The sequence below is a fragment of the Physeter macrocephalus genome, chromosome 20, assembly GCF_002837175.3.
Source record: "Physeter macrocephalus isolate SW-GA chromosome 20, ASM283717v5, whole genome shotgun sequence".
NCBI classification, from domain to species: domain Eukaryota; kingdom Metazoa; phylum Chordata; class Mammalia; order Artiodactyla; family Physeteridae; genus Physeter; species Physeter macrocephalus.
The window spans coordinates 21,066,848-21,089,601 of NC_041233.1; the positions used below are offsets into that span (position 1 = coordinate 21,066,848).

General features: G+C 37.3%; 1 protein-coding gene across 5 annotated transcripts in view; it reads left to right on the plus strand.

Annotated features, from left to right (window-relative positions):
• Positions 1-22,474, plus strand: part of CCAR1 (cell division cycle and apoptosis regulator 1) — a 52,885-nt gene extending 30,411 nt beyond the window's left edge. For 4 of the 5 annotated variants that reach the window (XM_028481058.2, XM_007121052.4, XM_007121049.3 and 1 more), the window contains exons 16-25: positions 855-1,040; positions 6,896-7,087; positions 10,045-10,284; positions 10,935-11,046; positions 18,228-18,310; positions 18,727-18,873; positions 19,736-19,856; positions 20,085-20,270; positions 20,802-21,007; positions 22,124-22,474. In XM_028481058.2, coding sequence (XP_028336859.1) covers positions 855-1,040; positions 6,896-7,087; positions 10,045-10,284; positions 10,935-11,046; positions 18,228-18,310; positions 18,727-18,873; positions 19,736-19,856; positions 20,085-20,270; positions 20,802-21,007; positions 22,124-22,183 — 1,533 coding nt within the window. In that variant the 3' untranslated portion in view covers positions 22,184-22,474. The remainder of the gene's footprint in view (positions 1-854; positions 1,041-6,895; positions 7,088-10,044; positions 10,285-10,934; positions 11,047-18,227; positions 18,311-18,726; positions 18,874-19,735; positions 19,857-20,084; positions 20,271-20,801; positions 21,008-22,123) is intronic. The other variant, XM_055080846.1, reaches the window with a different exon arrangement.
• Positions 22,475-22,754: the final 280 nt, after the last annotated feature.

Consider the following 22,754-nt stretch of genomic DNA (forward strand, 5'->3'; position numbering starts at 1 on the left):
GTAATGGGATTGCTGGGTCATATGGTAGTTCTGTTTTTAGTTTTTTAAGGAACCTCCATACTGTTCTCCATAGTGGCTGTATCAATTTACATTCGCACCAACGGTGCAAGAGGGTTCCCTTTTCTCCACACCCTCTCTAGCATTTATTGTTTGTAGGTTTTTTGATGAAAACTTGTATTCCTTTTGATTATAAATATAAGGCATGCTTATTTTAAAAATTGATGTTTGCATAAAAAATTGAAGAAAAAATATTTCTCAAGCCTATCATTCAAACACAACTTTTCTTAAAAATTCTATGTATTATCTTCCATTATATTTTCTGGGTACAAGCTCGTTGGTTGGTTGGTTGGTTGGTTGGTTGGTTGGTTCTAATCATGTTGTGTAAAAAAGTTGCTGTCTCCGTTTCAATTAATAATAGTGTTTCCCATGTAATTATTTTTAAATGTTCTATACTGTTCCATCTAGTTGATGTACTGCTTTTTCTTCTTTGGTATTATGCTTTTATTGGATATTTAGATGCTTCACTTTTTTTGGAGGGAGGGATTATGACAAGGAATGTATCGATATAAAAAGTTTTTTTCTTGTGTTTAGGTTATTTCCTGAGGGTAAATTCCCAGAAATTAGAATTTCTGGGTCAAAGAGCATTAACTTCTTCTTCAAAGCATCTTAAAACATGCTTCAAATTATTTTTGAAAAATACTCTGTTGGTTTGCATTTTCACAAACATTTTATGAGCTGTACAACAGTCCCTTTCACCAAAATTAAAAAAAAAAATCATACAAAAGATCATTGCACAGTTCCATATTTCACTATCCTGTTTTCTTTTTCTGTGTTTTTATGGTGTGTATATTTAGGTAAATGATCTCCGAAAAGAATTAGAAAGTCGAGCTCTTAGTTCCAAAGGGTTAAAATCCCAGTTAATAGCCCGATTGACAAAACAGCTTAAAGTAGAAGAGCAAAAAGAAGAACAAAAGGAATTAGAGAAATCTGAGAAAGAAGAGGAAGAGGAGGATGATAGGAAATCTGAAGATGATAAAGAGGTATATACTAAATCATTTAAATACTATTAAACATAATAGTGGTTTATAGGATTCTTGGAATATGTATGTATATACTTGTATTAAGGTATAGTTTACAGAATAGAAAAATTCAACCTTTTAGTGAACAGTTGTGCAAGTTTTGACACATGCATATAGTCGTGTAACCACCACCACCACAGTCATGATATAAAACAGGTCTTTCACCTCCTAAAAATACCCTGTACCCCTTTGTAAGCATTTTTTTCTCCCACCCCGTCAGCCGCTAGAAGCCACTGATCTGTTTTCCTATAGCTTGCCGTTTCCAATATATCATGTAAATGGAATTACAATAAACTTTTTAGTCTGACCTCTTTAACTTAGCATGATGCATTAGAGATTCACCCATTTTATTGTGTTTCTATAGTTTGTTCCTTTTCATTTCTGAATAGTATTCCATAGTATCAGTGTATCACAGTTTATTCATTCTCCACTTGAGACACAGTTGAGTGATTTCCAAGTCACATATTTTTAATCCTCCCTCTTTTTAAAAAAAAAAAATGGTTTCCTTTATGTTGTTCTCTTTTGTGTTGCTCTATTTTTTAAAAAATTTTATTTATTTATTTATTTATTTATGGCTGCGTTGGGTCTTTGTTGCTGCACGTGGGCTTTCTCTAGTTGTGGTGAGCGGGGGCTACTCTTCATTGTGGTGTGAGGGCTTCTCATTGCAGTAGCTTCTCTTGTGGAGCATGGGCTCTAGGTGCACAGGCTTCAGTAGTTGTGGCGCGTGGGCTCAGTAGTTGTGGCTTGCGGGCTCCAGAGTGCAGGCTCAGTAGTTGTGGCGCACAGGCTTAGGAGCTCCGCAGCATGTGGGATCTTCCCGGACCAGGGCTCGAACCCGTGTCCGCTGCATTGGCAGGCGGATTCTTAACCACTGCGCCACCAGGGAAGCCCCAATCCTCCCTCTTAAAAATGAATAATAATGTTTTAGATATAAAAAATGAAATGAAATTTGGTTGACAAAGCCAGTAAGTTCAGAGATGGAGTTCTAGTGAAGTGCTTCTCTGAGAATTGTGCTGCTTTAAAGCTGTGTGTTTGATTGCATTTCAGTCCTCAAGACTCAGAGCCTGTTTATTCACTCCCATTTATGCCTCAATCTTATGCCCAGAAGAGTAACTTAAGGATGTTTTCTGAATTTGAAACATGGGGATATCAGAAGTGTGTTACAACACCAGTAATTGGATAAACCGACATTATGTGTTTTCCAATGGAATGCATTGTGGAGTATACGTCAATATTTATGAAGTATTCCTGCCGAAAATGTTTTACCTTAATCTAACTGTAAGAAAACAGATAAATTTAGAATGTACTAAATTCTACAAAGCAGCTTGTCTGAACTTTTCAAAAAATGTCCATGTAATGAAAGAAGAAAAATGGTTTAGATTAAAGAAGGTTAACAAGACAAGACAACTGAATGCACTGAGCGAAACTTGACTGGATCCCACATAGAGGGGGGGAAAGCCATAAAGAGTATTTTTGGGGTAATTGGAAACATTTGATTATGGATGTGATATTAGATAATATTGAAGAACTGTTTAATTTCTTGGATGTGATAATGATTTTGTAACTATTTCGGAAAATTACCTTGTTCTGAAGAGATGCATGATTTCTTATTTTACTATATAAGTTATATTTATTTTTATAGTGAAATTGTCTCAGAGTTGGCCAGCAGGAGGCCTTTCAAGTTGTCTTCTGTGTTCTTGGAAATGTCCTTGTCATTTTCTGAGGACTTTCTTATTTTGCAGCACAATACAGTGTTTTAGTCTCACCGTGTACTATCCCTGCCCTATTACTGAAATCAGCCATTTCCCCAGCAAGTCCTGGTATCTTTTAGTGGAGAATGGTACATCATATTTACTAGAATAAAGTCATAAGTTTGTACTAATATCTCCAATTCTACTCCAGAAGTTTGTACTAATATCTCCAATTCTACTCCAGCATCACAGAATTCATTCTAGTGTTCTCTCTTTCCATGTATCTTAACTCCTTTCTCCAATAATGAGAAACATACCTTCTATTATACTTAATATATTTGCTTACTTTCTCAGTTGTCCATCACACTCCCTCTCCAATTTGAATATCCTCACTCTGCTCTCATTCCCTTCCCTGTGCTTTCTCTGTATGGATACCCTCCTTGCTTCATTTGGGTTTCAATTCTTGGTAACTGGGCAGCTCATCTGCTCTGGGCCATTGTAGCACTCCTTCCTCACGCCTCCATCCCCTGTATAGACACCTGCTTTGCTTGTAGGAATTGCCTTAGAACTGAATTGTTCAGGACAGGAAGAGCAGAAAAAGAAGGCAGAGAGTTGATTTCCACTTTTTGATGTTAGTGGCCATTGGTGCTCAAATCCTAGATCCATTGATTTATTGGGGTTCAAAAATGGTGAAATCAGGGCTTCCCTGGTGGTGCAGTGGTTGAGAGTCTGCCTGCCGATGCAGAGGACATGGGTTCATGTCCCGGTCCTGGAAGATCCCACATGCCGTGGAGCGGCTAGGCCCGTGAGCCATGACCACTGAGCCTGCGCATCCGGAGCCTGTGCTCCACAATGGGAGAGGCCACAACAGTGAGAGGCCTGCATACCGCAAAAAAAAAAAAAAAAAAAAAGGTGATATCATAATTCTTATTCTGTGTTCACGTATTTCCCTCATCTGCTGTTTGGTTACCGAGGTGGGTGGTACAGGTTTGCCTTTTGGTAAATTCATATAGAAGAAGGCAGGATCAATACTTGATTCTTCTCTTTCTTTCTTTTTAAAATATAGAATATTAGGACTTCCTTGGTGGTTCAGTGGTTAAGACTCTGCTCTTCCACTGCAGGGGGCGTGGGTTCAATCCCTGGTTGGGGAACTAAGATCCCACATACCACATGGTATGGCCAAAAAATATTTGTGTGTGTGTGTGTGTGCTGCTAAATCAAGCACTATTTTTTTTTTTTGTTCATCCAGCTTTCATGAAAATGCATTGTTTCCCTGCCATCTTCAGTTGGTTACCTGTTTGTTTTTATTTGTTTTTAGTTTTTATTTTAATTAATTTATTTTTTTTGGCTGCGTTGGGTCTTCGTTGCTGTGTGCGGGCTTTCTCTAGTTGCAGTGAGCGGGGCCTACTCTTCGTTGCAGTGTGTGGGCTTCTCATTGCGGCGGCTTCTCTTGTTGCGGAGCACGGGCTCTAGGTGCACGGGCTTCAGTGGTTGTGGCACACGGGCTTGGTAGCTGTGGCTCGTGGGCTCTAGAGTGCAGGCTCAGTAGTTGTGGCACACGGGCTTAGTTGCTCCGCGGCATGTGAGATCTTCCTGGAACAGGGCTGTAACCTGTGTCCCCTGCATTGGCAGGCACATTCTTACCCACTGTGCTACCAGGGAAGTCCAGTAATAGTTTTTTATTTGTTCTGTTCCCTTGCTTTTCTTTTCTTTAAGGAATTCTGATGTCTTGTATTGACCTTTTTTGCTTCCTCAATATTGGTCACTTTTTCTTGAATACTTTTCATTTCTATTTGATTTTTAAGATTTCCACTTTACTTTCTGTTCTCTTAAGGCATTATTTCGAGTTTATTTTCTTTTTTATTCCTTTTAGTTTATTTTTAAATTTCTGAAACTGTCTTTTCTGATTGTTCCCTAAATTCTGTCACCTCATTTTCTTTTTGTTTTTGTTTTTTTTTTAGATATGGACCTTTTTTAAAAATATATTTATTTATGGCTGCATTGGGTCTTCATTGCTGCGCACGGGCTTTCTCTAGTTGCGGCGAGTGGGGGCTTCTCTTCATTGCGGTGCAGTGGCTTCTCTTGTTGCAGAGCATGGGCTCTAGGCATGCGGGCTCAGTAGTTGTGGCTCGCACATTCTAGAGCGCAGGCTCAGTAGTTGTGGCTTACGGGCTTAGTTACTCCGCGGCATGTGGGATATTCCCGGACCAGGGCTCAAACCCGTGTCCCCTGCATTGGCAGGCAGATTCTTAACCACTGTGCCACCAGGGAAGCCCTGGACCATTTTTAAAGTCTTTATTGAATTTGTTATAATATTGCTTCTGTTTTTTTTTTTTTTATGTTTTGGTTTTTTGGCTGCAAGGCATGTGGGATCTTAGCTCCCTGACCAGGCATCAAACCTGAACTCCCTGCATTGGAAGGCAAAGTCTTAACCACTGGACCGCCAGGGAAGTCCCTGTCACCTCATTTTCTACTTTTAAAATTCTTATTCATGTTGTTCTTTCATATCTTGTAACATTTTCTTTTCCTTTTTTAAATATTTATTTATTTATTTGGTTGTGTCAGGTCTTAGTTGTGGCAGGCGGGCTCCTTAGTTGCGGCTCACCAGCTCCTTAGTTGTGGCATGTGAACTCTTACTTGTGGCCTGCATGTGGCATCTAGTTCCCTGACCAGGGATCGAATCCGGGCCCCCTGCATTGGGAGCATGGGGTCTTAACCAGTTTGCCACCAGGGAAGTCCCTGTAACATTTTCTTAATGTCTTTTAGCACACTTTAAAATAGTAAGTTAAGATTTTTATCTGCCTTTTGGCCATGGCTTTCTGGCCCAGTTTCATTGTCTTCCAGAGATGTGATTCTGCTCCTTGTTCATTTTTTTTTCTAATAATAACTTTGGGATTTGACCTCAGTACTACTGCTCGTGTTTATGTGAATGTAGTTCGCCTACAGTTTATTAGGAGATTGCTTCAGATAGCTTTTCTAACTTCACAGAGCCCTGTGTTCTGTTATTTTCTTGTTCTGTCAAAAAAAAATATAGTGGGGCTTCCCTGGTGGCGCAGTGGTTGGGAGTCCGCCTGCCGATGCAGGGGACACGGGTTCGTGCCCTGGTCCAGGAAGATCCCACATGCCGCGGAGCGGCTGGTACCCGTGAGCCATGGCCGCTGAGCCTGCGCGTCCAGAGCCTGCGCGTCCGGAGCCTGTGCTCTGCAGCCGGAGAGGCCACAACAGTGAGAGGCCCGTGTACCGAAAAAAAAAAAAAAAAAAAAAAATATGGTGGCTTGCTGAGATTTCGATCTTTATTGCCCTCTATCACTTTTTATTTGGATCTTCTCCTACCTTGTCTCTGTTGTCTCTGTTGTCCCTGTCTGGCTCACTATTGATTCTGCTCTCAGAAGTTTCTCCTCGTTGTGGGGCCCTGTGCTGGAAGGATGCCCTGGTAAATCAGCTTTGCAAGTTCATAGGTAGGGCTAGATTGTCTGGGCCCTTTCAGATCTTAACACTGACCCCTTGTATACCCTCACTCACCTTTTCCTATTTTCAGCTGCTATTCTCAAATTTACCTGCTGTGCTTTCCATTGCCTGATTATTTTATGGTTTTCCTGTTCTTAGATCCAACAGGCAACCTCGTTGCTTCCTTCTGCTTTCCCCCCACACAGATGTCAGTAACACATAGATGTTGGGGTCTACTCACTTGTATATTGGGGTTTGTGGGGATACCTTATCACCTCATTTTGTTGTGCATATACATGGATTTTGGTTTTGGTATCTAGATTATTCTGTCTCTTTTTAAATGTGAGGATTCAGGTAGACCCACAAACTATGTTACCACCACTATTTTCCTAGAATCTCCTGATTTATATGATATTAATACAGGTTTGTGGGGGTTTTTTCCTCTTTAGAAGGCAATTTCTTATGCTGGGAAATTGAAAAGAAAGAGAATTAGGAGCCATAAAAGCTGCTGTCCTCTTTATTAAATTTGAACTTTGCTCCCTTCTTAGCCCTTTTTTGGTATTATCATCGTAAGGAGTCTTAGAAATTTGCCCTTTTTCTTTACATATGGTATACATTTGGTATGTATACATAATGTACATGCAGGTTTAACCGTTACTTAAAATTTCAAATATGTAGGAAGAAGAAAGAAAACGTCAAGAGGAACTAGAGCGCCAGCGTCGGGAAAGAAGATATATTTTGCCTGATGAGCCAGCCATCGTTGTACATCCAAACTGGGCTGCAAAAAGTGGCAAGTTTGATTGTAGCATCATGTCTTTGAGTGTTCTTTTGGACTACAGATTAGAGGATAATAAAGAACATTCATTTGAGGTAATGTTTTAAGTTTGAATTGGGATCCAGATAAGGTTCACACGTTGGTTAATATATCTCTTGAATCTCTTTTGAGTGCCTCTTTCACTGTTTTTGTTTTTTGTATTTTCCTTACAATGTATTTTTTTGGGAGAAAACTACCAGGTGATGTTCCCTACAGACTCACTTTTGCTGATTGCATTCCTGTGATATGGTTTAAATGTTCTTCTGGCCTCTCTATTTCCCATAAATTGATAGTTGGACCTAAAGTCTCAATCCGGTTCAGGTTCAATTATTTTTTTCCCAAGACTACATCACAAGTGGTGTAGTGGTGTGTTCTTTTATCAGGATATTGGGAGACATATGATACAATAATCTCTAATTGCCTCTCTTGGGAATGTGGTAGCACTTTATTATTTACTCTAGAATTAAAATACCATTTAGTGGGATTGAAACTTTTACTTGTGATTAATTTAGGTGTAAGATAAAATAATTGATGTTTATATTTTCAACATGAGTCTGTTTCTTTGTACCATTACTTTAGAGTAGCTTTACAACAAACAGTTCATGTCATTTTTCAAAACAGTTGAAATGCACTTTCATCCCTAAATAAGTGATTGCTTCATTCTTTAAACAAAACAATGTAAAATATCCCCAAATACCAGTTTTTTAAATAGCCTGTACAAAATTATAATTGTGTTCAATTATTGTATCTTATCAACATATCTCACATTGTGTTATTTGATAAATTATATTGTAAAAATCAGTCATACGTACTTGACCCAGGAGGCATTGTTCACCAGATGGTAAGATAAAAATGAAGTGCTTAGACCAGAGACATTTGCAAACAAATATAGAGGACTACTGAGGCAATTAATAAACATGAAAAGCATGTTTATTGGTCTTGAAATAAACTGTGTTACAATATTTACATTTTTTGAAACATTGATAATTCCGGTAAGCCAGTGTCCTTAAACATTATATACAATGTGATTTTATTTTTATTACCAGTTGCCATAAATTTAACTCTTAACAGTGCCATCATGTAGTAGTCATTCAAGAAGTAAATAAATAAATGAAAAAAATAGTCTTTGGTATTACTTACTGCTTAAAAAGTATATACTGTATACCTAACGGATGCTGTAAGAGCATGTCAAATTAATGCTGTTCGGTGGAAACAAGGTGATTTAGGAACAGCCCTCTGCTAGCAGAATGATTCTTTATTTTTCCTCCTCTCCACCTAACATACCCCCTTGGTTAGTTTCCTTTTAATCTATCATTAGAATGTAAGTCATTTTGGTATATGAATTTAAAAGAAATTATTACTAAGAAAAACCGTATATCAATAATAAATAGATTTTTGACTGATTTAATTTTAATGCTAGGTGTATCTTTGTCTTTCATTGCTTGTAGATGAAAAGATATGTAGAATTAATACTGATCTTCTAGTTACTGATTTTTGGCTGTGTTGGGTTTTCATTGTTGCGCACAGGCTTTCTCTAGTTGTGGCGAGTGGCGGCTTCTCTTTGCGGTGGTTTCTCTTGTTGCGGAGCACGGGCTCTAGGCGCACAGGCTTCAGTAGTTGTGGCACGCGGGCTCAGTAGTTGTGGTTTGCAGGCTCAGTAGTTGTGGTGCACAGGCTTGGTTGCTCCGCGGCATATGGGATCTTCCTGGACCTGGGATCGAACCCTTGTCCCCTGCATTGGCAGGTGGATTCTTAACCACTGCGCCACCAGGGAAGTCCCTTAATTGCTTTTTATTTGAGTAATAGAAGATAGAAAAGTCTAAGAAAAATACATGACTCTTGCTATTTACTTACACAAATGGAGATTTTATTTAATTTTTACATTAATGATTAAGAGAAAAGAATTCTCAACATCTTAATGGTCATTTTACTGATAATAGATTTCTTTTTATTTAAAATGTATAAAGACAGCATGAATGAAAGAAAAATAGATTGTAAGATCAATTATAGTTTTAATACATTGTATATTTCTTTCTGATCAGGAAAATAGTCTGATTGAAGTGTTTTACCAATTATACTGAACACATTGCCAAAAATTAAATATTTTAGAACTGTTGTAACTATTTCAAGTTCTAGACCTTTTTAATCTGTTGAATGCAGTTGCCTTAGATATATTTACATAGGGAATTCCCTGGCAGTCCAGTGGTTAGGACTCAGTGCTTTCACTGCCTGGGTCCAGGTTCAATCCCTGGTCGGGGAGTTAAGATATCCTACAAGCCATGCAGCATGGCCAAAAGAAAGAAAGAAAAAAAGATATATTTACATAGGATATTTAGTATATAATTTTAAGTTCATGGATATATTAAAGGTCATTATCCCTGGATCCTTGCATAGTAATAATGCTTACTCCTTACTCAGAGTTTTTATTTGGTTTCCCCTGCGTGGAATGCTCTTCTGGGTATCTGTTTAATGGCTCATTCCCTTGCTGCCCTCACATCACTTTTCAAACGTCACTTGATCAGAAAGGCCATCTCTGGCTACACTCCCTTGTTACTCTCTGTGCTCTTATCCTGCTTGTTTTTCTTATAATTTAATGTTGATTTGATTATTCCATACTTTGTCCCACTAGATTGTTAGCTTATGAGAGTTGGGATTTTTATCTGCTTTCTTCACTGCTGTATCCCCAGTGCCAAGAACAGTCCCTGGTACATAGTAGGCATTTCATAAAAACTTGTTGAGTACACCTCATGATAAATGTACATGATAAAGTAATGCAGTTATTATTTTTTGTAATATTTGGCCCAAAGTATACCAAACATAGTATTTGTATCTTCAGGAGAGTTTTTGAGGATTTTGAGGCTACTCAACATCATTGACATCAATTATTATAATTTTATTGTTAGTGCACATTAATCGTCAGATGTGACAGATTATCATTTGATAATTACTGATTTGCTGGATTTGTTCAATATTTCTATTAAAGTTGGCTGGGTTACTGTTTGTCTTTTTATAGGTTTCATTATTTGCAGAGCTTTTCAATGAAATGCTTCAAAGAGATTTTGGCGTCAGAATATACAAATCATTATTGTCTCTTCCTGAGAAAGAGGATAAAAAAGAAAAGGAAAAGAAAAGCAAAAAAGATGAGAGAAAAGATAAAAAAGAAGAAAGAGATGATGAAACGGATGAGCCAAAACCCAAAAGGAGAAAATCAGGCGATGATAAAGATAAAAAAGAAGACAGAGATGAAAGGAAGGTCTGTAAATATTTCCAGGACCAGCAACCGGGTTTAGTTTCTAATTAGTCTTCTGGAGTGTAGCACATGACAATGAATTCCATCAGAATAGTAAAATGTAAAGGCCAAACTAAAAAATTTTAGTGTATTATTAGAAATTTAAGTCTTTGAATTAAGCCTATATAAGCATATCTATAACTAGTTTTCTGATAGATTATTCTTTAAGGTATATAGCATGATGGTTTGATTTATGTACATTGTGAATGGTAGTTTATTCTTAAAGTATATATATATATATTATTTTATTTTATTTTAATTTTTATTTTATTATTATTATTTTTTTTGCGGTACGCGGGCCTCTCACTGTTGTGGCCTCTCCCGTTGTGGGGCACAGGCTCCGGACGCACAGGCTCAGCGGCCATGGCTCACGGGCCCAGCCGCTCCGCGGCATGTGGGATCTTCCCGGATCGGGGCACGAACCCGTGTCCCCTGCATCGGCAGGCGGACTCTCAACCACTGTGCCACCAGGGAAGCCCTTAAAGTATATTATTGTTACAAGATATTTATAATGTGATGCTATTTCAAGTAAATTTAGTCAATTTAATGTTTTTCTTTTAGTCATTTGATGTTTGGTGAGATCTTGCTTAATTTTAAGACATTTTAAATTACAGAAAGAAGATAAAAGAAAAGATGATTCTAAAGATGATGATGAAACTGAAGAAGATAATAATCAAGATGAATATGATCCAATGGAGGCAGAAGAAGCTGAGGATGAAGAAGATGGTATGATTCCAATTTATTTTCCCTTAGAATGAAAAATATAATTTTTGTTTGGGGACTTTGTATCACTGAAATCTATAATTATAATATTTTTTAGACTAGAAACAGTAAAGTATTCTCTAGTGAAAATACGTTAAGTATTGTTTTACTAATTTTTAGGTGAGAGGATTGTTTTAAGAAATGTTTATTTTTAACTATCATATGTTCCATATATAATGAATGGTAACTCAACTTGAGGGAAAAAAAATTCCCGAACATGGTGTTAAAATGTGTCATGAAAAGGTACAATAGTCTTCCTTGTTTCATAGAATATAATCTTCTTTAGAAAACTAATTAATTATGAAGACTATCATACAAGCAAAAGAGTACATATAGCATATAGAGTTTAAAGACTAAAAATAATAAGCACCTCTATACCTATCACCCGTGTTTTAAATAACAAACTTTTACCAGTAGTAATGATATTCAAAATATTTTACTAGTCATAGATGCCAGCCCTAAAGTACTTATGGAGTACCACTGAGTACCTGTCAGTTTCCATGTAGATTTGGGACTTTTTTTTTTTTTTTTTTAATATTATTTATTTATTTATTTTTGGCTGTGTTGGGTCTTTGTTTCTGTGCGTGGGCTTTCTCTAGCTGCGGCGAGTGGGGGCCACTCTTCATCGCAGTGCGCGAGCCTCTCACTGTTGCGGCCTCTCTTGTTTGCGGAGCACAAGCTCCAGACGTGCAGGCTCACTAGTTGTGGCTCACGGGCCTAGTTGCTCCGCGGCATGTGGGATCCTTCCAGACCAGGGCTCGAACCCGTATCCCCTGCATTGGCAGGCAGATTCTCAACAGCTGCGCCACCAGGGAAGCCCAGGGACTTAAAAAAAAATTTTTTTTTTTGAGATGAGAAAATCATAAGAGTTGTTTTGTTTTGGTAGTACATATCTTTGAGGATTATTACTACTTAAGGTGTTTTTGGTTTGCCTCTGCATTTTTTCTTTTACCGCATTTTATTTTTCTTCTTTTATGTTTGAATATTTTCATCAATTAGAGGTTGAGAGAATAGTGCATTGAATACCGTATATCCCACTGTTGATTCAGTAGTTAATATTTTATCTTATTTGTATTGTCTTTGTGTTTGCATGTGTATGTTTCTGATCCATTTGAAAGTAGGAATTCTTCAACTTGCCTGAGAAAAGACATTCTCTTAACCACAGTTCCATAATCACCCTTAAGAAAATTAACAATAATGTCATACACCATCTATTGATGCCATCTAATGTGTAGTCTTAATTGTTCTAATAATTCAGTAGCAATGATATAATATGCATATATCAGTATTTCTTTTATCTTCATTACCTGCTCTGCTCAATGAAGATTAGCCCTTTTTTCGTTTTTTTTTTGGCTGTGTTGGGTCTTCGTTGCTGCGCGTGGGCTTTTTCTAGTTGCGGTGAGAGGGGCTACTCTTCATTGCAGTGCACGGGCTTCTCATTGTGGTGGCTTCTCCTGTTGTGGAACACGGGCTCTAGGCGCATGGGCTTCAGTAGTTGCAGCACGTGGGCTCAGTAGTTGTGGCTTGAGGGCTCTAGAGCATAGGCTCAGTAGTTGTGACACACTGGCTTAACTTCTCTGAGGCATGTGGGATCTTCCCAGACCAGGGCTCAAACCTGTCTCCTCGCATTGGCAGGAGGATTCTTAACCACTGCGCCACCAGGGAAGTACCAAGATTAGCCTTTTTTACAGTCCCATTTTCTCTCCCCCATCCTCCCAGTATTGTTTTATCACTGCTTTTGTTAAATCACTGAACAGTGTTCTCATTATTTTATGTCAGAATGTCCTAGCTCTCATCCCTTAGTTGTCTTCTTTATTCCTTTTCTACCATATAACTCCCTTGGTGGTGTTCTCTTCCATTCTCCCATCTTTAAGTACAGTCTGCATGTACTGACAATTCTCAAATTTATACCTCAAGTCAGACTTCTCTTATTCTTCTATATCAGCTTTGATGCCTATTTGTCATCTCCACTTAAGTTATCTGACATTTCAAAATAAACATGTCTAAAACTGAACTCCTGCTTTTCCTTTTCACCATAAAGAAAACAAACAAAAAATCCTTTACCTTCTGCCTTCCCCACCTCTTTTGATGGCAATCCCATCCTTAGAGTTGTTCAAGCTAAAATCTAGGAGTCATCCTTGACTCTTCTCTCTCTCTCTCTTTTTGTCATATTCCATTTCCAGTCTATCAGGAGGTCATATTGCCTCTATCTTCAAAATATAACCAGAATCAGACCATTTCTCACCAGCGTCACTGATCTAACCTTAATCCAACCCATGTTGTTTTTTGCCTGGATTATTTTAATAGCCGCTTATATTGGTTTCCCTGCCTATCCCCTTCCTCTAAAGTCTCTTTTCAATACAGTTGCCAGAATAACCTTTGTATAATTTAAGTCATTTATTTGTTCAAATTCTTACAGTTGCTCTCCATTTCACTCTATGAAAAAAGCTACAGCGTTTACAGTGACCTGTAAGACCCTACCATATCAAGTCTTTAATTTTGTCTCTCACAACTCTTTGCACTTGCTCATTGCACCTCAGTCACTGGGACCTCCTTGAACCCATTATATATGCTCCTGTGTTAAGACCTTTGCATTGGTAGTTCATTCTGCCTGCACGCTCTCTTAGAGACCCACCTTGCTGACTCCCTCAACACCTTCAGTCTGTTCAGCTATCGCTTTCTCAGTGAGGTCTACTCTGCACCCTATTTAAAATTGCAGTCTCCTCCCCACCCCCACCAAAGTACACATTCCTGATGCCTCCTTATCCCCTTCTACTTATAGAACTTATAACCTAGTCTACTATACTCTTTACTTAGTTTACTTATTGTCTATCTTCTTTCCACTTGAATATAAGCTCTTAATAAGAAAAAGAGAGATTTTTCTTTATTTTCTTTGCTGATATATATTGGAAGTTCCTAGAACAGCCTAAATTTGTTGAACTAACATCATAAACTGCAAAGCCAAATACGGTGGTATAGTTTTGGGGTTTTTTTGGTTTCCTTGGTATTTCTAATTGATGCTTGCTTTTATGTTATCATTTTTCCCCATACTTTGCATCTCATTATCCAATCAAGTTTCCAGAAGACCACTATTTTCCTCATGGAAAAATAGAATTTGTGGTTAAAAAAAAATATATATATATATATATTTGTGTGTGTGTGTGTGTGTATATAGTGCCAGTTAATGTCTAAAATGGTGTTGAATCTTCTTAGTAATCAGAGGAGCAAATATCAGTGAACGTCTAATTTTTACCTGTCAAATTGATGAAACTTAAGTTTCTAATAAAAGGTAACATCAGTTTAACAGGGGTAAAGAGAAGATTACTTTCACTCTTGGGGTGAGTTTAAATTGTTGCACCTTCTCTGGACAGAAATTTGGAAATGTTAATTAACCATATCCTTTCAAATACCAACACTAATATTTATTTCATAATTATTTATAAAACAAAAAACTAGATCAGTCTTAATATTCAACAATAGGGAATTATTTAAATGCATTTTGACATAGACATGCAGTTAAATTCTGTGAAGTCATTGAAAAAGAAGTTAGAGGATAGTGATATGGAAAAAGATTACCAAATGGTTTTTATAGACATAGACAGCATGTTCCAAGATGAGCAAGGATTACTTGGATTTTTTTTTCAGCTGTGCTGTGTGGCACATGGGATCTTAGTTCCTCGACCAGGGATGGAACCCATGCCCCCTACATTGGGAGTGTGGAGTCTTAACTACTGGACCACCAGGGAAGTCCCTGGATTTTTTAGAAAATACTTTAAAAATATAGGTTTCAGGAGAGATGGTTTCAAAAGTGACACCTTTCGAGTTAAATACTCAAAATAAGGTGGGTCATGTCTGTAAAATGTGAATAAATGAAAGGAGAGGTTACTTAAGCATTTCATAACTGAGGAATCTGAGGCTCTTAGCAGTAAATCAATTTACCCATGATAATAAAACTATAAAGCAGCTGAACCACTCTGTATTGTATTTTATATATATATGAAATAATTAGGTTCCAAGGACATATTATCTCTCTTTCTTTAAAACAGTTTATTTCTGTTCCAATACATATCACAAACTCACCCATTTTAAGTGTATATAATTTAGTTTAATAATTTAACAATTTAATAATTCCTAGTAACTTCATAGAATTGTGAAACCATCACTACAACCCAGTTTTAGAACATTTGTCTATTTCCTTTTTTTTAATAACAACTTGAGATATAATTCACATATCATCCAGTTCACCCATTTAAAAGTATACAGCTCAGTTTTTTTTGTTTTTGTTTTGTTTTAATATGTATTTGGGTGGTACGCCAGGTCTTAGGTGTGGCACGTGGGATCTTCGTTACCGCGTGCAGGATCTTTTAGTTGCAGCATGCAGGATCTTTTTAGTTGCAGCTTGAGAACTCTTAGTTGCGGCATGTGGGATCTAATTCCCTGACCAGGGATCGAACCCAGGCCCCCTGCATCGGGAGCGTGGAGTCTTAGCCACTGAACCACCAGGGAAGTCCCAACTCACTGGTTTTTAATATATCCATTCATCACCACAGTCAATTTTAGAACATTTTCATTTCCACAAAAAAAAATCTTGTACTGATTAGCAGTCAGTCCCATTTCCCCCCCATCTCCTCAGCCCTAGGCAAGCATTAGTCAGCTTTCCGTCTCTATAGATATTCTGGACATTTCATATGTATAAATAGAATCATGCAGTATGCAATCTTTTGTGACTGGCTTCTTTTCACTTAGCATAATGTTATCAAGGTTCATGTGTGTTTTAGCATGTATATTCTATTTAATATAAAGTTTTCTCTATATTGTTACTATTCGCTTACAACTTCTCATCTAAAGCAGTCTTCCCAGAGTGTTCCAAAATATTAACAGGTATTAAGGTTAATAACAGGTATGAAGGTTAATTAAGGTTAATAAATCAGTCTTTCCCAGAGTGTTCCAAAATATTAACAGGTATTAAGGTTAATAAAGTATACTGGGGTTAAATAAATTTGGGAAACTTGGGCTAAGCAAAGGTCTGCATGTTTTACTACAGAATTTCTTAGCTGCTTATGTATGTTGTGGATGTTCAAGAAGGGAATATAGTGTGAAATATTATAAATTTATGCTGTGTAATATCTCAAGGGCTAATTAACTCCTAGTGTTTACTGTATCTCCTGTTTTATCAACAAACCGTTTGTTACTCCGGGCTTTCTGATGGAGATCCATTTGAGAGATCCAGAAGCCTCTAGAAACAAAATTTCTCTTAAAATTGTTGACAGATCATTAAATATCAGCAAAAAAGCTGTTTAGTTGTATATAATTCATGAAAGGATGATGTATTAGTTCACTAGGGCTACCATGAAAGGTACCTCAAACTGCTTAGCTCAAGCAATAGAAATTTACTGTCTTCACAGTTCTGAAGGCCAAGTCTGAGATGAAGGAGTTAGCAGGGTTGGTTTCTTCTGAGGGCTATGAGGAAGGGTCTGTTCCAAGCAGCTCTCCTCAGCTGCTTGTAGATGGCCATCTTTTCCTTGTATTGTCACATCATCTTCTATCTGCATGTGTCTGTGTCTAAATTTCCCCTTTCTGTAAAGACACCAGTCATTGGATCAGAGCTCACTCTAATAACCTCATTTTAACTTGAGTATCTCTGTATAGATAGACCCTTCCTCCAAATAAGGCAGCATTCTGAACTACTAGGGGCTTAAGACCTCAGCTTCGGAATTTTAGGGGATAACAGTTGAACCCATAACAGATTTATTCTTCAGTATTAGTTGAATAACGAGCTGTTAATGGTGCTTGACCTGAGGGCGGTGGCTGAGGTCTTCGAGAACTGGGTAGCTTATGGATAGGTAAGAGAAAGGAGTTTACTTTTTGTTACTTTTCTGTTTATTTATTAAGAATAATTTATCGAATTTCCTGTCTTTTTTTAAAATTTTATTTTATTTATTTTTGGCTGCTCTGGGTCTTCGTTGCTGTGCGCGGACTTTCTCTAGTTGCGGCGAGCGGGGGCTACTCTTTGCGGTGTGCGGGCTTCTCATTGCAGTGGCTTCTCTTGTTGCAGAGCACGGGCTCTAGGTGTGCGGGCCTGAGTTGGGTCTTCGTTGCTGTGCGTGGGCTTTCCCTAGTTGCGGTGAGCGGGGGCCACTGTTCTTTGCGGTGTGCGGGCTTCTGATTGCAGTGGCTTCTCTTGTTGCAGAGCACGGGCTCTAGGTGTGCGGGCTTCAGTAGTTGTGGCACGTGGGCTCAGTAGTTGTGGCTCATGGGCTCCAGAGCTCAGGCTCAGTAGTTGTGGCGCACAGGCTTAGTTGCTCTGTGGCATGTGGGATCTTCCTGGACCAGGGCTCAAAATCGTGTGCCCTGCATTGGCAGGCGGATTCTGAACCACTGCGCCACCAGGGAAGCCCAAATTTCCTATCTTTTATCAAAGGACACATACATTAGTGTCAGCAAATCTAGATATTAATACTGTTAGGTCTTCTTTATTAAGAACATTTCAATTCTCATATGTAGTTTTATTTTGCAATAATCCATCTGCAGTTAGTTTTACTATATTGGCTGTTTTTTTTTTTTTTTTTTTTTTTTTTTGCCGTACGCGGGCCCCTCACTGTTGCGGCCTCTCCCATAGCGGAGCACAGGCTCCGGATGCGCAGGCTCAGCGACCATGGCTCACGGGCCTAGCCGCTCCATGGCATGTGGGATCTTCCCGGACCGGGGCATGAACCCGTATCCCCTGCATCGGCAGGAGGACTCTCAACCACTGCACCACCAGGGAAGCCCGTTTTTCCTTTTATCTTGTAGAAAATATACTCTGCCCTGTTTTGTTTAAATTTATGTTTCAATTTTTTGTATAAAATTCATTCATGTTTGGGAACTAATTCCCCCAAATATTTATTGAATTAAGTCCTTGTATTTGAATCAGTAAAGTCCATTTTTTTCTTCCCAGTAGTCTCTTTATTAAAAATTTCTTCCTGTTCTTATTCTTTATAATTGTTTCTTATAAAATCCAAACTGTTCTTAGTTTGGATATAATATTTCTTTGCTGTTTTATCTTTTGAAAACTGATCAGTAATAGAAAAGTATTTTCAGTCTATACAGTAGTTGAAAATTTATCTATTAATGAGTCTTTTGCTGCTGTTGTATTTATTTTATAGATCGGGATGAGGAAGAAATAAACAAACGAGATGACAAAAGAGATATTAATAGATACTGCAAGGAGAGGCCCTCTAAAGATAAGGTATGTATTAAATACTGAAGTATGTTTGACATACATTATTATGTTTAATGTGTACAACACAGTGATTTGACATTTCTGTATAATACTGTATTTTTTATAATATGATAATTTCCATTTCTTACATAATCCAGACTTATTATTAAACATAACTAAGTGATGAACTTCATTGATCTTTGTATATCTGTATATTACCACTCATCAGAATTCAGTCAGTTGTATTTTGGTATTTGTGGTTTTGTCAGATAATCAGTATGTCTTACTTCTTTCTTCTATACACATAAATCAGATCAATTCATTTTAGCTTAAGATGAGGTAAAGGTGTTTGCAGATTTTTGGTATTATATGAACACAGTCTAATAATTTTCTCACTTACCAGGGGTAAAAGTTATGTACTGTATCTTCTGCATTTTCTTTAGGAAAAAGAAAAGACTCAGATGATCACAATTAACAGAGATCTATTAATGGCATTTGTTTATTTTGATCAAAGCCATTGTGGTTACCTTCTTGAAAAGGATTTGGAAGAAATACTTTATACTCTTGGACTACATCTTTCTCGGGCTCAGGTAATCTATCTCATGGATATTTAAAATGAAAAGCATGTTTAAGTAACTTTGTCTTTTTAGTACCTTTGACTTTTTGAAATATAAAAGCGATACAGGGACTTCCCTGGTGGTCCAGTGGCTAAGACTCTGTGCTCCCAATGCAGGGGGTCCGGGTTCGATCCCTGGTCAGGGAACTAGATCCCACATGCCACAACTAAGACCCGGTGATGCAAAATAAATAAATAAATTAAAAAAAAAAAAAGCAATACAGGCTTATAGTAATACAGTTAAGCAATACTGAAATAAATAAAGTAAAAGAAGTTAAAAGTCTCCTCTCCCTCTAGTTCCATTCCTCTGGCCTAATATAGAAACTTCTGGATCCTTTTGTAAGCAACTCATATGTATATATATATGATAGTTCCAGTTTTATAAACAACACATGAAATCATTCTAAACATACTGATGGACAACTTTTTTTCATTTAATAATATATCATGGGCATTCTACCATGAAAATGGAGACCCATTTTGTTCTTTTTATTACTGCCTAGTATTCCATGGTATAGATGTGCCTTTATTGCCTTAACTAGTCCCAGTTGCTAAATGGCTTTCATTTTTTAGAACTACAAACTGTGCTTTAATAAACGTGTTTGTACGTATACTTTATGTATTGATGTTTCTATCAATTAGACTTTTTTTGACAATTTTTTTCAAGTGATAATTTGATTTTAGGTTTATAGAGAAGACAGTTAAAAGCATAAGTGCTCTAAGTGAGTGGTAGTGGATACCTGAGATGCCATTGATGTTTATCATATGTGAAAATTAGAACACTGATTGATGTTCAAGGAGAATCAGAAACTTATTTTCATCTTTTTAAATAACAGGTAAAGAAGCTTCTTAATAAAGTAGTACTCCGTGAATCTTGCTTTTACCGAAAATTAACGGACACCTCAAAAGATGAAGAAAACCATGAAGAATCTGAAGCATTGCAGGAAGATATGCTAGGTTTGAGTATATTATTTTAAGATCATGCCATTTTATAACCATATTATTAATTAAAGAAGAAAATAACGTAATAAAACATGGTATCTTTTAGGGACTTCCCTGGCAGTCCAGTGGTTAAGACTCTGTGCTTCCACTGCAGGAGGCATGGGTTCAATCCCTGATCAGGGAACTAAGATCCCACATTCTGTGTGGCGTGGCCAAAAGAATATGGTATCTTTTATATTATAGGAAACAGATTGTTACTTCCAACACCGATAGTAAAACAGGAATCAAAGGATGTGGAAGAAAATGTTGGCCTTATTGTGTATAATGGTGCAATGGTCGATGTAGGAAGCCTCTTGCAAAAATTGGAAAAGAGTGAAAAAGTACGAGCTGAAGTGGAACAGAAGCTGCAGTTACTAGAAGAAAAGACAGGTAAGGAAAAGCCTTGGATATGAGGTACTTTTAACACTCTATTGGGATATATATGTGTACACACATATATACATACCTATACTTGTGCATATCCATACCTTGTTTTATTCTAGACACATAATGTAAGTTTACGTTTCACCATTTCTGTTAAAGGTTATAAAATTGCTTAGCTTTATAAGAATTAACCTTAGATCTTCATGTGCATTCTCAGGCTCGATTGTTGTTCTGTTGCATCCTTCTAATCCTCCCCTAGTTGCACTTAGTCTTCATCAGTTCCTGCTACTTTCTCTAGTCTGTACAATTATCTTAAAATGGAACTTGGGTTTAGAAGTAATACTTAGGTAAAACTTAATTTAAATGAAATGAGTTATTACAGTGTGCTTTATAACTATTAAAATTGACACTTGTGGCCAGTTTAAAGAATTATATAAACTTTTTATTCTCCTAGCTTAAGTATTTTTAACCTGAGAGTCAAATTGGAAATTTTAAGGGGTAAGATGGTGAATTTTGTTTTGTTTTGTTTTTTGACAGATGAAGATGAAAAAACCATATTAAATTTGGAGAATTCCAACAAAAACCTCTCTGGTGAACTCAGAGAAGTTAAAAAGGACCTTAGTCAGTTACAAGAAAACTTAAAGATTTCAGAAAACATGAATTTGCAGTTTGAAAACCAGCTGAATAAGACAATCAGAAACTTATCCACAGTAATGGATGAGATCCACACTGTTCTTAAGAAGGTTAGCTGTTTTGTACCTTCAACATTTTCATAGTTTATTCCTTTTCTAAAAAGTCTATTTTTGGCAAATTTAATATTATTAAGCTCTTAGTGGCTTTTCTAACAGAAAATAGTGGTAGCATTCTGTCCTTCGTTAGATTAGTCAAAAGCAATTCCCCAAAGATGGTATTTTCCTAGAACTTACTTCAGATGTCAACATGATTTATGTGCGCAGACTTTTTTTTTTAATCTATTTTTGGCCACATTGGGTCTTCATTCCTGCGTGCGGGCTTTCTCTAGTTGTGGCGAGCGGGGGCTACTCTTCGTTGTGGTGTGGTGGCCTCTCTTATTGCGGAGCATGGGCCCTAGGCACGCGGGGTTCAGTAGTTGCAGCGCATGGGGTTCAGTAGTTGCAGCACGCAGGCTCATTAGTTGCAGCACGTGGGCCCTACAGCACCTGGATTTCAGTAGTTGTGCACAGGCTAAGTTGCTCCGCGGCATGTGGGATCTTCCCAGACAGGGTATCAAACCTGTGTCCTCTGCATTAGCAGGCAGATTCCTAACCACTATGCAACCAGGGAAGTCCTTGTGTGCAGACTTCTTAAAAAGCAAGTTTTACTTGGCATTTCTTTTAGAATCAGAGATTTGAGTTTGAACTTGAGGAAAAAAAGCCATTCACTTCTTTTTTAAACCCATTTATTGGGCAGAGTTGAGAAACTTTTTGACACTATCAAAATTAATTTATTAGTATTCTTTGTCTCAAAAATATCTAGTAACTCAGTGCCCTTGTAAACTAACTTCAGTAATTGAGAGACCTTCCACCTCCTGGGTCTCACTCAGAGAACAAGAAGACAAAAAAAAAAAAAACTACAGTGCAAGGAATATACTGCTGTTAGTAATATAGTCCTAAGAACCTCTAATTTCTTAGGATTTAGATGGCTTTCTCAAATATTAGAAAGTCATTCTGCACAGAATTGAGAGATTTCTTTATACTCTGCCCTTCCCCCAACCCGGTTCAATTTTCCATAGATGGTGAAATGGACTATCTGCAGTATCTCTGTTTACTAATGTTTGTTATTTTTAAAGTTACATTTAAGAGAATTTAATAAAATATACTTTTCCTTTGTGTATTTTATAGGATAATGTGAAGAATGAAGATAAAGATCAGAAATCCAAGGAGAATGGTGCAAGTGTATGATAAAATACATGTAGTGATGAAGAATGGTGATAAGTAATGTAATATATAAAATCATGATACAAGAATGTTTGAAAGTGATGCATGTTTGATTTTAGTAGTATAAATATCTGTTAGTTCAAATGATGTATAAAGTTTTATGAATGTGAGAGTCTTTGCTTTTGAAAATTGCTTGTAATTCCTGGCATCCAAATTATTAAACACTCCTTGAGTGAAATAATTTTGCATTGCAAAATGTTTTAGGATGAACTTTGTTATAGTTTTAACCCCAATAAAGTTCATCAGTTTAATTGATGGTAGTGTTTAATTACAAATGTCTTTTATTAAAAACCTAGACAGTTGTAATTTTATTTATAGAATTATCATTACTAGTTTTTTAAAGAAAAATTAGCCTTTTAAAATTTCAGTATGGGGCTTCCCTGGTGGTGCAGTGGTTAAGAATCCGCCTGCCAATGCAGGAGAGAGAGGTTTGAGCCCTGGTCCGGGAAGATCCCACAGGCCGCAGAGCAACTAAGCCCGTGTGCCACAACGACTGAGGCTGCGAGCCAGAACTACTGAAGCCCGCATGCCTAGA